At 41.3% G+C, this 14,886-nt stretch overlaps 1 protein-coding gene across 4 annotated transcripts in view; it reads left to right on the top strand.

Annotated features, from left to right (window-relative positions):
- The window catches only part of LOC136436161 (dystrophin-like), a 229,422-nt gene that overhangs the window by 212,060 nt on the left and 2,476 nt on the right, over positions 1 to 14,886 (top strand). For all 4 annotated transcript variants that reach the window (XM_066429949.1, XM_066429963.1, XM_066429956.1 and 1 more), the window contains 5 exons: positions 1,233 to 1,293; positions 3,314 to 3,405; positions 3,835 to 4,057; positions 12,531 to 12,720; positions 13,154 to 13,285. In XM_066429949.1, coding sequence (XP_066286046.1) covers positions 1,233 to 1,293; positions 3,314 to 3,405; positions 3,835 to 4,057; positions 12,531 to 12,720; positions 13,154 to 13,285 — 698 coding nt within the window. The remainder of the gene's footprint in view (positions 1 to 1,232; positions 1,294 to 3,313; positions 3,406 to 3,834; positions 4,058 to 12,530; positions 12,721 to 13,153; positions 13,286 to 14,886) is intronic.

Below are 14,886 nucleotides of genomic sequence, written 5' to 3'. Positions count from 1 at the left end.
TGGTATACACTAATAATACAGTCAAAACTGCCCAAGAAGAGCATTGAGGGGACCAACAAAAGCCAGTCAATGTGGACAGGTGGTCACTGTTAATGCTTGTGTCAATGGGAAAGATTATCTAAGGGACCAACAACGATCCTTATGTAGAGGTGGTCACTTGCACAGGTTGGACTGTTTGCTTGATGTGCAAATGTACAGCCTGCGTTTTTTGGTTTACAGAAATACTTTAAACTGTGCCACACTTGCATAGATGGCGTTGTCTTCATTCCCTGTTTTCCCCCCTCCCAAACTCTACATTCACGTCAGGTGTTTGTAAGGGGTTAAAAGGGTTGCCCGCTCCTGTGCATTAACCTATGGAGATAACTGATTGCCCATCAGTTGTAATCTGCTCCCGACCATTTCCTTTCTTTCATGAGGTGGAGTTCTCCCATTGTAATGGCTTTTTCTTCTCTACCATGATAGTCATGCAAAGCTTTGTTTTATCTGGCTATCCCCTTATTGCTCCCTTCGGAAGTGCTACATAACAGCAGGCCTTTCAATGTGTGCTGTAGACATTTACTCCTGGTGATTGTACCACGCTGTGTAATGTTAGTGTGCACTTTGGAGCACAAATGTACATCAATGCAGGTTATGATGGAGTATGCTTCTGAAATAGAGTTCTTGTAACTCAACGTCACTAAGTTTTGCGATGCTACAGCAAGCAGAGCAAGGGTGAAATGAAGACCATTACATTTGTCAGCAAGGACTAATAATGTTTCATTGATGACTACACTACTGACAAGTAAAACGAGATTGCACTTTGCAGTGCCTTTTTTGTGCAAGTTCTATGTCAGTAATATTACTGTTATAAAAGAGAGTAAAACCTGTATGATGTGGCTTACTAAGTGAGGGTTTGCTAAGTACATGTAGAGCTGGTTTAGACCCAGATTTAGACATTTGTACTTGAATCTTAACACTCTTACCTTACCAGTGTCCATACAAATTAATGGTACATGACGGATTATCAAGTAACCATGAATTTGTACTTCCCTTAGGCCACACCAATTTAATTTCTTGGTTAACGGATTTTTATTTAAAAAAAAAAACTTAGAAAAAAAAAATCATGAAAACAGAAGTCATGATTTTTTTTATAAATCTTTTTTTTTTGGAAAATAAAAATCCGTTAACCAAGAAATTAAATTGGTGTGGCCTTATCCCACAATCTCACCCATTCCGGTATGTTGTTACCACAGGGAGGACGAGCACACACTGATCCAGCAGTATTGCCAGAGTCTGGGAGGAGACTCAGGAGTGGTGAGTCTCTACTTCTTCTGACATCTCTGTGTTTGCATCAGTATTTCTAGAGTTTAGACAAGCTTATCAATTTCAAATGAATAAATGTGACACAAAATAATGTTGACTGAAATAAATGTTAGAGAAAAAAATATGTCGTGATATAGATTGAAACACAATCTATCATTTGACATTTTAGAATTAAATGTACATTCAGCAAAACATCAAAATGGATTAGATTTTCCGAACTCCCCATTACATTACGTTCTTGATATTGTTTTCTATATTTGTTCATTCCCTGTAAGTTTGCTATTGCACTGTGCCTAGGCAACATTACAACAATTCTAAATGAAACATAACCTTTTCCTGAGTTTCCAATGTCTTGAAATTAAGGGGTAGCTTGTAAGCAATTATAGAATTAACGTGATCCGCTCACTATTCAATATCCCCTGCTATTCACCCTGAAGTTTGGACAGATCTCATTTCCTGTGTAGCAACAGGGGAATATGTCCCTGCCAATTCACACAATAGGAGCAGAAATCCATCCAGTATTCACCGATGGTATCGACCAAGGCAAAGATAGATGACAGGATTTGTAAAGCCTGTGGAAATGAAGCGACGCGGCTACGCGATATTGCCGTGTATTCGTCATTGTAAAGGTGGATTTGTGTGAAATGTATCGGGACTGCCCCTGGCACTTAATAAACAGCATTGGCATCCATGTGTCATCATAAACTCTCATCTTTGCTAAACCAATGATATATGGTCTGTCGCTTATCTGTTTTACAAGAAGGAAGTCGGCCTACATCACATGTTCTCAGCAGTAACAAGTAAAAGAACACTACAATTTGAAGGCAGGTGGCCAATGATATGGGGTCATTAACATTCCCTTGTATGTCTTTGTTAGTAGTAGGCGGCCAATACGGGAAGAGTCATTTTCATCCAATCTATAACATCTTTGGGGCATTGGCAAGATCCCAAGCGATGAGTGTAAAAATCTAGCAACGTTTCCATCATACAGTATGCACAGATTAATGCAAACTAATGGTAGTATATTTGTGAAACACTCAATAAGGATATCTGAAAATGTGTCACTCTGCAAATGATTTGCAAGCACTTTCTCACATTGAAATGTCAATAGGGAGAGCGCCTAACTGGATTAACTGCCCGGAAATGAAATTTGCTATGCAAGAAGGAAGGTCTTTCCAATTTCTGCTCACTGATACAATAACGTTCATCACGACACCTCCAATTCAGTGATTATATCTTCAGTGAAATATGCTGCACCTATCCTTTCATTTGCAGGATATGCGTACAGCATGTGCAATTAGATTAATCCCAGTGGCAGTCTTGCAAGGATAAATTTAGACCATAATTTGTAACCTCTCTGATAAGAAGGAAGTAAAGTAACTTGCATGTAGACTGTTCTCCATCTTCAGTAGCTAATGAGTTTTAGATTGCCCCCTCTATTTTTGATTCTCTGCAAAGAGATAATTCAGACTGCTTGAAACAGACAAGATTCCCACTTTCTATGTGGGAACCATCATTAAGAAATGTAAGTGTAATAGGCCTGGCAGGGGTTCTTGCTAGATCCTGTAGAATAATTACAGAGAAGGGATCTTTATGAAACTTGCCACTCGTTAGATTTGCTAAAGGAGCTTCTAGATTGTTGCAGGAGATGAAAGTAATTGCAGGGAGAAATCTTTTGGAAACTAACAGCTCATTACAGTTGCAAAAGAAGGCTTTTGGATGATATACGTGGAGAAGATTAAAGTATTTGCAAGGGAGGAGCTCATCACACTTACTATAGGAGGCTCGATGGGATAATGATCATCATGATATCTTTAAAATCTCAAAGTACCCAATAATCCACAGAAAGTTGGCCATTTTACCCTTAATGACCACACCAGAGATAGACACACATAATTATCCACTCTCATCAACCTTAACAAATGTTGGTGTTATTCCTAACACAAAATCCTGCCTGTTGAGCTAAACTTCTGGTGTTTTGTAACATTTTTCTCGATTTTTCCCCCCACAGCCAAAGAGCCCAGCTCAGATCGTGGTGGCCATCGACCAGGAGCAGCGAGCAGAGCTGGAAGCGATGATTAAGGACCTGGAGGAGGAAAATAGGTGAGCTGTGGGAACACCATGGGACTAGTAGGCAATATGAAGATAAGGTTTATTAGATTTTCTGAGAAAAGACACTATTACATATACATGTATACACAACATGTAGGTAGTCCGTATTTGTGGAAAATGTCAAACTTTGAAGCTACACCATTGATGATAAAATTATTACCCTGTCCCCCCTTCAAAGATGATGGACAAATTGTTTACAAAATGTGACCGTCAAATATGCCTTCCAGCTGAAGTTGTACAATGTATGTTGCTAAAGCTACTTATTGACCAAACTGCTAAAATGATGGACAGAAGGTAACGATCTATACGTGGCTGTCACACTTTGATTGGAGAAAGTTAACTCCAGGTCTATCCTTCGATTATGAAAAATTCAAGGGTGGAAGAAACCTTAATGATGGAATTCTCCAATTTTTGCTGCAGAAATTTACAAATGGAGTATGAGCGGTTGAAAATCCAGAAGCAGCAGCAGCCGTCGCCGCAGGCCGAGCCGAAGTCGGAGGTGAACCGCGACAACGAGCTGATTGCGGAGGCGAAGCTGCTTCGGCAGCACAAGGGCCGCCTGGAGGCGCGCATGCAGATCCTGGAGGACCACAACAGGCAGCTGGAGGCGCAGCTGCAGAGGTTACGCCAACTCCTCGAGCAGGTGAGGTTTTGTTAAAGGATGCAAAGCCAAGAGATTACCTATGGGAACTGAACTAAATGCAGAAATGTTGGTGGTTTTATGTTCATGGTTTTCGCGGCGACCGTTTCACATAAAACCACTGCGAACATTTATGTCCAATACTGTAGCAGTATGTGACAATAGCACTGCCGTGAACTTAAAACCACCACAAACACTCCATTTTCCCCTTAGCGCGAAATTAAAACCATGCAAACTTAAATGCATTTACAGTTTAACTAAGTTAGTGGGAGATGCCAGTCATGGTCAGGGGAAACACTAGACAACAAAGATTATGGAAATTCCTGGAGGAGATGAGACAGCCAAGGGATTTCTGTATTTGTAATCTCATATCGGTATGCACAAGTAAGATCCCATCTCAACACACAGCCACAGACATTACAGAATCTCCTGCCGCCGGTGACACAGCCAAGGGACTAGGAGTTTCTGTACTTGTTATCACATACATACAAGACTGTACATGTACGTGCTCACACAGGGCTGTCCATAGCCTGAACTGAAAACTGAAATTTTCAAAAGCTGTAACTTTGCCAGTGGAAAAAAAAACAGTTTCAGTGTTTGTGTTGCAAATGAAACATGGTGTTCATACCTGATGCTTGATGGTACCTACATTACACCTTTGATGAAGTACACAGATAGGGTAATCCAATTACAGCTCAGTAGTTATGCTTAAATCTGATTGATGCCATCCACCTTGTGTCATCTTCAATACAGACATAAATGGCTTTCATCACATTATTGCACAAGACAGGAGAGATGATAATGCAATTTCACTTCAGTCACCAAACAGAAATGAACTTATCCTGTCTCTTTATTCAGTCAACTCACTGATATCTTTCTGAGTTAAAGTGATGAAATTCATTGTTTTTGTTTTATCAGAGGTGAAAAACTGATGAGAAAAATGCTCCAACTTTAGTTATGGAATTGCCTTAGATGACTGTAATTCAAGAATGTAGTCTCAACGGACATCTTTGTTTCCTCCAAAGTAGTAAGACTAAGATTTTCAATTAAAAACTGTCAATCAAGAATATCCTTGTATCGGTAGCCATGGGTATGGTTGTTAAGCAGTGTACTATTATAGTAGAACAAGAGTGATAGAAAGAAGGAAAGAGTTGCAAAGACATGCTGTTCAAGAAAGCTCTCTTAAAGTTCAGAAGACTTTGTGATGGAAAACTTAGAGGTGTATCAGAGGAGCCAAGAATAGCCCAGGAAAACAGGGTGTTCCCTTGAGTTAGTATATTTATGAGGAGGCAGCGAACAGAGATAACAAAGGACTACCGCGCCATGCCACGATGAGAAAACGACAGACGTAAAGATCAGAGGTAAACCTACAAGGCTGTAGTCCATGTTTGGAATTGCCAAGCGCCCCTCTATCTGGGGGCATTATCTTGGCAATTTCCTTCAAAGTCCGGAGATAAGGAGAGTAATATGGAACGGTTCCTGAGAGGGAGATTAAAGGATCACGTTTTATGGTAAGCTGACAGCAAACGGAATGAGATTCTGGGGAGGACGCTCAGAGATAGCCAGCGTGTAGACGAGGTCACTTTGAGAGAATACATTTGACTTCCGCAAAATGTCAACATGCACGTCAGTGGAATATCTTATTCTGACTAGCTCTACACAGAATGTCAAGATGTAATAAGACTGGAAGTACCAAATGTAACATAACCAACTTTCTAAGGCCTATGAACATACTAAAAGGGACAAGAAGCTGAGAATAGTAAATGTGGTTAATTGTAGTAAGAAAGTTGGAACATTGATGCCAGAGAGAAATCTGTAGATGTATATCATTACTGCTGGCTGAAATCTTGGATGAATATCAGTAAAAATTGGCCTAAAGAATTGGCATATTGCCTGAAGCAGTAAGGTATCTTATTTGACATAATCAGATCTACAGATGGATGGAAGGTAATCTTCTTTGTAGCGAGGCCGAGTTGTGAACTGTACAGATAAGACCCTACTCTCAATATGGACTTTCCAATTCCAACAGAGGATAAACATGTTGAGCTGGGATGAGCAGCTTAAACTTTGATAAGTTTTCAGGGATTGATTGAGTGTTCTGTTGATGATATCATCTGTTTCGTTGATAATCTTCTACATAAAATATCCAGCCTTTCACTGTTATGAAACGTCTTTTGAATAGATAAAACAACTGACAAGTTGTTCAGCTGCTAAAAGTTTGGTCTGAAAACAAAGATGATGAAAGCGCAGGGAGTACATTGAATTGAAAAATATGTTTCAGATGAGCCTGAGTTAGCACTGATCCGGCGAAAATGATCTATTGATAATTTGTGTAAAGCTATACATTTGCCATGAGCTAGCTGCAAAGCTTCTAATATGATTTATCTGTATTACATAGCTTTCAAAATGTCATTATCATAAGTCTCAATGTAAAAGTTTCATGATGATGCAATGTACATTACTCTAACATGGACTTACTAAGAATGGATGTGAACATGGCAGGAATTGGAAAACAGCCAAAGAAATGAAGTTCACGAGATTCTAAAGATGACATCTTCCGTCGTATATCACCTGTTCTCCCGTCTCCGAAATGCCAAAAGCTAAGCCAGCAGAACGAAACGGAACGCACAGCACCCGGCTCACAATCAAGCCGGCAGGGATGTTGAAATATGCATTAGGACCTTAATCACACGCTGCAGCTTGGAGGGCGACGCCCACAGATTCTGACTTCTTAGGCTCACTACACGACACTGACAGAATTTTAAACAGTTCGGGCACTCCAGTCCTTAAACTAAGTTAAAGGCATGTAATGTAGAATCTGACCTATCAAAACATTACAGCAAAGTCACTGTTTTTGGTCATTTTTCTAAATTGAATCTACCTTTAATTTTTTTTTTGTTACACTGCACAGTTATGTTCACAACATATGAATGCAACTTTGTTGTGTCATGAGAATGTCGTGAGAAATATGTACACTTCCTACCACAGCTTGAGTTGTCAGCCATTTTGTTTTGCCAGCCCGAGTCTCATGAGGAGGCTACAAAAAATAAGGGACTTTGTGCAGCATGCTTTCCTGTTTGCCAACACTGGAAATGTAAAAATTATGCGAAAACGTTAAAAATTACATGTAGTTGAATAATTTCAATCGGAGTGGAGATTTTTTCAATTCGGAATATTAACAATTATGGCGGCAAAATTCTACAATGTGTGCGTTTAAAAAGTTGCAGCACCTTGAGTTGTATTGACTGATAACAGAGTGGTAATGACATTGACTTCTTGGAGACCAGTCCCCTACAGTCCCATTACTGCTGCCTCCAACACTCATGAAACTTTGATGGCTTATTGTCTGTTGATTGTCGCAGAGCCGAGATGTTATCTATCGGCAATTACAAATTACACACAAGCCATATTGATTCATAGCTTTGATCTGGACTTTCTGTAACTTCAGTCACAAAAGAACAAGATACTACTTAATGATGTAATCAGAAACCCTGCCTCTTCGGTGTTATCTGTTGATTGTCGCAGACCTTAAATCTTCCTCATCAAGACTCACAAATCACTGCCAATCATAGCAGCAGTTGTTCTCCTAAACGTAGAAGCCAGGTTATTTTGTAGCTGCTGCATACTTACCTCAGATCAGTAACTTAGATGATACTTGCAGATGCAGTTATTGAACCTCCCTCTGCAATGTATATATATCTATTACTTGAAGATCTGTAGCCAGGTAACCCTAGGAGGAGATTTGTACTGGAAAGGTGACGGCAAGTTTGCAATCTATAAAAGTTTAATGGCGTTAAGTAAAAGATAAGGCCATTAGAGGGAGCCAGGTTGTCTGGTATCCACATATCTGTGTAGAAGGATGGACTCGGGGCACCTTACCTCTTTACCCTCGTGCAACGTTAGATGGAAACCGATCACCCTCACTGAAACATGGCATCAAGATGTTACAATCATGATTCAGACATGGCAGTAAAGCATTGCGTTAGCACATCAGTGTTCACCGTAAGGCCCTGCTTGGTTCAGTAATGGTAGGTGCCGGGCTGACAGTAGACCACCCCTTTGAATGTTACATGAGTGGATGAGCCCTAACAAGATAAAAGCCTGTTAAAGCCTGGTTGATGCAGAAGGAGGCGGATCCTGTAGAGAAGCCATCGTTAGTCTGCAGGCTCACGCCACTGATCTAAACATGCCCGGATACATGCAGCCCTCCACCAAGGTAAAATGCACCGCTAAGTCTTCTACTGTAGACGTGAAACGTGTTTTTGTATACACATGTATTAAGATATTGAAGATGCAGCTTTGATATTTACACATGTAAAGGTGCAGTGATCTCTATCCAGTCTTACGAGACAGAAATCTTTTGTGTGCAATTTTGTTTTTGATGTCGGATTACCTAGTCGTTACAGAACTAGTCCGTTGTACATGTAGATCAGAGGATGTCCAAGAGTATTTAGTCCACGTTGAAACTGTAGTCTTGAAAAATCTGTGTCGTTTTTATCTCAAGATGTGTGCACAGGGTTTGGTGCATAATCTAGTGAAAGGTTTTCAGTGTTGCTTGACAGATTCATGGGTATCATTTGCCAGTATAATGGTGAGAATTCATGACATTTGATTTTCCACGTTCATCTGCAAGGATGAATATTTGAATACAGCCTCCTGGTGGATCGATAATGAGTCCTTAAATCACAGTCACCACAGAAAAAGGGAGCAGTATCCTGGGGACTGATATTCTTTTTGTTGATGTTCCAATCTCAGCAGCATATAGATACAAGGCTGTAAAAAAGGGCTTTTTTAATGGCGCTTTGATTTATTGCAGATTTTGTTACATGTTTATTGACTTTCCAAGAGCCATATTGAACTTTGATATTTTACGGTTACATAACACCCATAATATCACTTTATCATCAATGTAGTCAGGCAGGAGAAGCATATCAAGGGAATGTTTTTCCAATATCTTATGCACGCAGTGATATTAAAATGCGGTATTTAGGGCCCATGTGAGCGACATATCCTGTTAATGGATGGAAGAGGGCTTGCATAAATAATACGATTTCGCTGGCAGCGATGTTGGGAGCACGTCAGGAGGCCATGTCAGCAACAGGAAGAGTTTAAAATGGGGCCACAAGAAGGAATTACGGTGGCAACAAATTGCTGTAGCTGGACTGAATATTTTAGATGAATAGATGTAATCAGAATTCGTGTCACAAGGCTGTTCTGGGCGGTGGTCGTATGTTATTTTGTGTCTTCATCATGGGTGCAGGCTAGGCAGGCTGTGATGCCCTTCGCAGATAGATAGACATCTGTGAAATCTAATTTGTACTGGATCCTTTTGAAAATAGAGTGCTTAAGTACATTTTTGTCCTTTTTATTGCCTTTATGATGGCATATCTGGTACCTTTATGGTGATTACCATGAAAGCCATCTAGATGGTTCAAAACATCTCATCCAGAAGTGTCTGTGGAGAAGAAAGAATTAGCATATTCAAGCTAGAAACGTTCTCAGAAGTGTTAGATTGAAGATCCATTAGAAATAGCCCCGCTCGGTATATGTTTTGTAGCTTAGAGTTAGAGTGCAGAAGTTCTATAACGCAACAGCGATGTAAAAACCTTGCCCTACGATAGCCTTGCTTAGGTCAGCAGTGTTAATGGAAAGATATCGCAGCGAGGAGTGAAATCTGTGCAGGTGCATGTAGTGTACACAGATCACACGTCCCCCGCGACCCAACCAAATGGAACTCTCCTCCTAACCATCCGTCTTCCCTGTCACTTCTCACTCAGGGAGCAACTTCCAGATATCTCTCCTCTCAGCACAGATCCTGCACATTTCTTTCTCTTGCTTTACTCACTTTCAAAGGTCGATGTGCGTGGGTGGAATTGTGAAAGTCTGGGGTGGCAGGGACAGAGACAGGCTTACTGACATCAGCTTTCTGTCGTCTGTACACAGCCAGGTTTAAGTGGATGGAGGACAGAATGAGCAATGTGCCAATTATGAGTTGGAAAACTGGCCGCAAATTTCGAACCAGCAACTTAGATGTATTCGTACGGAAACAAACTTGAGTGGCTGATTTATCAGAAACAGCATGATTCATTTCACGTTCCCAAGTCGCCTCGTTATATTTCTCATGAACCACTCCGACTCAGCGGGCAATCCAACTTTTGGAAGCAAGCCACTTCCTGATTGTAGGCAATAAGGAGGAGAAAGTTCCATCAGGCTTGATGAATGTAGCAATCTTCCAATGGCGCAGGAGCTCCAGAGTGGTTCGGTGAACTTCGCCCGACTTACTCTACAGAAACAAGCCGCAGGGACCTGTGAGATATGGGCTTTTTATTCTGGGAATGGGAGTCCCGCAGAGTTATATTGCTCGGGAAGATTGGAACATCCAACTTTTTTATGTGCCATTCAACTTTTTAAGATACTGATGTAGGGAAATCCTGTGGGTCAGTGCGGATCTAATTGCTGTCTAGAAGACTTGGTAATAAAGAATTGCCAATTTGAAGATGGCCAGGTAGGGATGAGGTCATGCTGTTGTAAATTGTACGACTTAAAGCAATCTAAGAAAGTGCTATAGGCTGTAAAATGGAAAGTGCTAAGCCTGGTGGCTTTGAGTATCCTATCAAAAGTACAAGACCGTAAAAACTTTACAAGCCCAGGGATTTCCTTGGAGCTGTTTCCTGGCGTTTGTCGGATTTTTATTCCCCTCTTGAGGTTGGGAAAGGATTTTCTTGTTGGCAGTCTTCAGCCGTATTGTACTTAAGGGACAGATGAAGCTCAGGAGTGGAGGGCGATTTAGCCTCGTAAAACTAGACAAAAGTTTACTGTTAAGTTTTCATTTTGCCCGAGGGTTTCACCTGACTTTTACCATAAAGTTGGCCTGAATATGTTGAAGGTGTTTCTTTCTGTAATTATTGTTAGATTTAAGTATTAACAGCCAACATTGAATAGGAAAAATATTTGAACATGTAATAGGCATTTGAAACAAAATGCTGATTTGTTGCGATATTGCCGATTAGTTATCATATTTTTACATCAGCAACAACACCTTCTGTAGAGAGATAGGAAGAGTAAAATCTCTCAGAGATATCACCCAAGCTAAGCCTCAGACATACTTAACATAGAGCTGTGCGTCATTCGGGGCTGTGTGATAAAGTGGTAGGATTCTCTCAAACAGTGCAGGGATGCTCAAAACACTTACGGCTTCCCTACGCGACTCCAAACTGCATCACCAGAAACAGTCACACAATCTATCAGTGTTCCGGATCTCGGCAAGGGATCTCCCAGAGACACTAGAATTAGTGTGTGATTAAGTGGTGGGATACTCTCAAACAGTGCAGGGATGTCCATAGCACCATTGGTGTCCCCCATGTGACTCCAACCTGCATTACCAGATTCACATGCACAAAACAGTCCCACAATCTGTCAGATCTCAGCAAGGGATCTACAGAAGATGCAACATGTCTTGCAGAAATTGTCTGATAAGATGGCAGATGTGCAGACTCGAGGCTAAACCAATTTAGTACTATGTTTCTCAGATTTTTTTGAAAACACTGTTACGGTATCAAAATGAAGACAGAGCCAAGTAGGAGCATCTCCATACATTTAGCTCATTGGTTCACACAGTTTTAAGGAGTGAATATGGTCCAATTCAAGTTATCCTCCAAGCCCTCTGTTTTTATCTTGTCCTCTGAGTTTTTACTCTGAAATAACCGAGAACCAAGGAAGTAAGTCAGTGTAGCCTGAAGCGGGAAAACCCACACAGCGTTCCTCCACCAGGATTATTAGGCAATACCTCACCTGCTTGGAAATTACGTTCATCCGTCACAGTTCCTCTGGCTCCCAGATCCCTCCATCAATCACCGAGTCGGGGATCAGTCAGATCAACAGGACTGGAATCATGTCCTGAACTTTGTGCTAGTTTTAGTCTCAGACTTCTATGTTAAACATACTGTACCTGGAAAGACAGTTGTTAAGGTTTTAGAAAATCTGGTTTTGAATTATACTGTGGAGGTTTGTTGGATGAGTCACTGACAGATGAGTGAAGGATTGAAAATGAATATATAGCAGCCTTACGTTTGCCTGTCTAGGGTTATGATGTGTATGCCTGTTTCTGTATTCTGTACAAAAGGTATATTTTATATGTTGTGTTCTGTATTCTATGTGAGGCATCGATAATCAGTCTATGCTGCCTTGATTGCTCTGAAATGTTCCATGTGACATTTACCAATGACATAAAGATAAACATGATGGATGAATTATATTTGAATGAAAGTAAGACTGGGGTAGTTACCAACTACCGAGCACCTTAAGTCTGTTGCCACACTTCCGTTCAGTTCATGTGACATACATGTAGGCTTTGGGTCGTTTGAGAAGAGTCAGAGGACTGATCAAATGCTTGTACTAAGTGCTTTACTCTGTGTACAGAATTAGCATATAAAGTCTATGATAAATGATACTGACCGGAGAACTTTTGTCCGTCCAGCCCCAGAGTGACCGCAGCCCGACGTCGCACACCTCGTCCAGCAGTCACACGCCAAACGAGGTCACCCCGTCGTCCTCCCAGGGCTCGCTCCCCGGCAACACGCCGCCGTCCCGGGCTCCGCGCTTCCCCACCACGACCAACGGGCTTCCCAACGGTGATGGAGCCGTCAACGGGGCCGCAGATATAAGAGGTTAGAGAACATTAGGTGTAACTACTATGAATGGAAACTTACATGTACATATCTCCATTGATAGTCATCACTTTTGATTGGCTTGCAATCATTTTCCTGTTAAACTTTGTGATGTTTCTACCTATTTTATTACTAATAGAAGAAAGAACTGTCTTTGGAATGCTAGATTGTAAAGATCGCTCTTTCACATTTTGACACATTGCTATGTATTTTTACTGATAATAATGTAATGGTCCGTGATTTATGCTTGTTTGGTGCTTTGTAGATGACTTCACAGACCTGAAATGTTCAGGCTGAAGAATAAATATCTCTTTGTTTTAAGGCTTCTATAGGATATTAGTACTGTCTGACTAATAGCTGTAGAAGTTTTGAGATGATAAGAATAACTATTCACTAATGTGTCTAATCTTAAACTTCCCCTCCTTGTGTTCAGTACAAGGAGCGACGCGCACCCCTCCCCCGCTACGTGACGGACAGCGGCGCCAGCAGACTCCGGAGGAACAGCTGGAGGAGGTCATGCGGGAGGTCAACAGTTCCTTCCCTCCCGACTCCAATCACACACAAGGTAGGCAACAGGCCAGCTCTCATGGCACCACTGTCATATAGCCTGGTAGCCTTCATGTTCTAGTTCCAGTTCACGCCGATGATCGCTTCCCTTGCCAAATTATCTGGCACCCGTTTATACTAATGAAAGTGATTGGCATTTGAATAATTGCCTAAAATATTGGCAGAAGCTCTGATAGGCTCGGAGTCACATTGTCCTTGCAACGCCATGGTGATGGACTTCGAATAGGTATTTGAATGTTCAATCTTCTGCTTCTGAGAAATATTCCAACCCTTAAGTAAATGGGAAAGGACCAAACGTTTCAGTGGGGATGGGGGACAGACTTCTCTACTGAGAAGTGATCAGACGAGTGAACCAGAGCTAGAACTGGAGTGAACCGGAGCTAGAACTGGAGTGAACCGGAGCTAGATCTGGAGTGAACCGGAGCTAGATCTGGAGTGAACCGGAGCTAGAACTTTTGGATGTTGCCTGTGAACTTCTGACAAGCCGTGTTGCGACAGTGCAGTTATGCTCATTATAACCTTCATTCAAATCAGCTTTTCCACATCATTCTCACAGCACTGCTTGAACATCAGCATCATTCTCTCTCTCATAAACATTGCTAACAATTTTGACTGCGGAGGGTTAGCATCTTGTATCCTTTTTCCAACCATCTTTCCCTACGTGAGGACATGCAGTGCATCTTAACTCGTCTTGCATTGTCTGCCAGCTGATCATCATTCCTTTCTTACAGTGGTCCCTTTTATCTTCTCTTCCTGACATGACGTGTATGCATGGTCTGTGTGGCATCCTTCTCTGTTGTCTAAACTCCAAGCAGATGTAGTGACCCAGCTCATTCTCAGTGTTTTGGGCCTGTTTTGCTACATTCATTTCTAGCATTCCACTTTTTTATATGCATAAAACATTGAGAATGAGCTGGATCCTTACATCTGCTTAGAGTTCAGTGTTCTCCACCAGAGTTTCTCATCTTCTCCTCTCCTCTGTTTCTGTCTTCCACCTCTGCCCCCCTCCCCACTCCACCTAACACAGTGGTTAGCTCTAAGGAGCTGGCCACCTCCAAAAGGAATTCCTCTGCTGCCCTGCTTGCCACCTTATGCCTCCTCAGTCTGACAGGTCCTACCTTAACTTGTCTTGTGTGACATTTCATGGAATGTTACGTACAGCCACACCAATTCAATTTTTTGATTCTGGGATTTTAACAAAGATAGTGCTAGATTGGAATATCAACATTAGAACCGATTCTTAGAGGGAAGTCTGTACCTTGGTGCACACAGTTTCAGGGAGTGAACAGATTCAAATTCAAGTTTTTAACCCAGCCCTCTGTTTTCATCACATCCGCTCGCTAAAATTTCACATGAAAATGTCTGAGAACCAAGAAATAAACTACAGCACTAGAGAAAAACTTTTTTTTCTTTGAGGGTGACTGGCCAGAGATTTTGATAAATTCATTGTGAGGATCTTTTGGATTGAACAGAAAATCTTTACTTTCACAATTTCCACATGATATACTGTACTCTTCATCTTTTTGAAGCTTCAAGGGCCTTTAACCTTCTTGCTGAGTTTGGCTGGAAATTTTTGGTTAAAGGATTATAAGGTAGCAG

This window comes from Branchiostoma lanceolatum, chromosome 1, assembly GCF_035083965.1.
Source record: "Branchiostoma lanceolatum isolate klBraLanc5 chromosome 1, klBraLanc5.hap2, whole genome shotgun sequence".
In the NCBI taxonomy this organism is placed as follows: Eukaryota; Metazoa; Chordata; class Leptocardii; order Amphioxiformes; family Branchiostomatidae; genus Branchiostoma; species Branchiostoma lanceolatum.
Note: the sequence above shows the minus strand (reverse complement) of the source record. Positions and strands in the feature narration are given on the sequence as shown.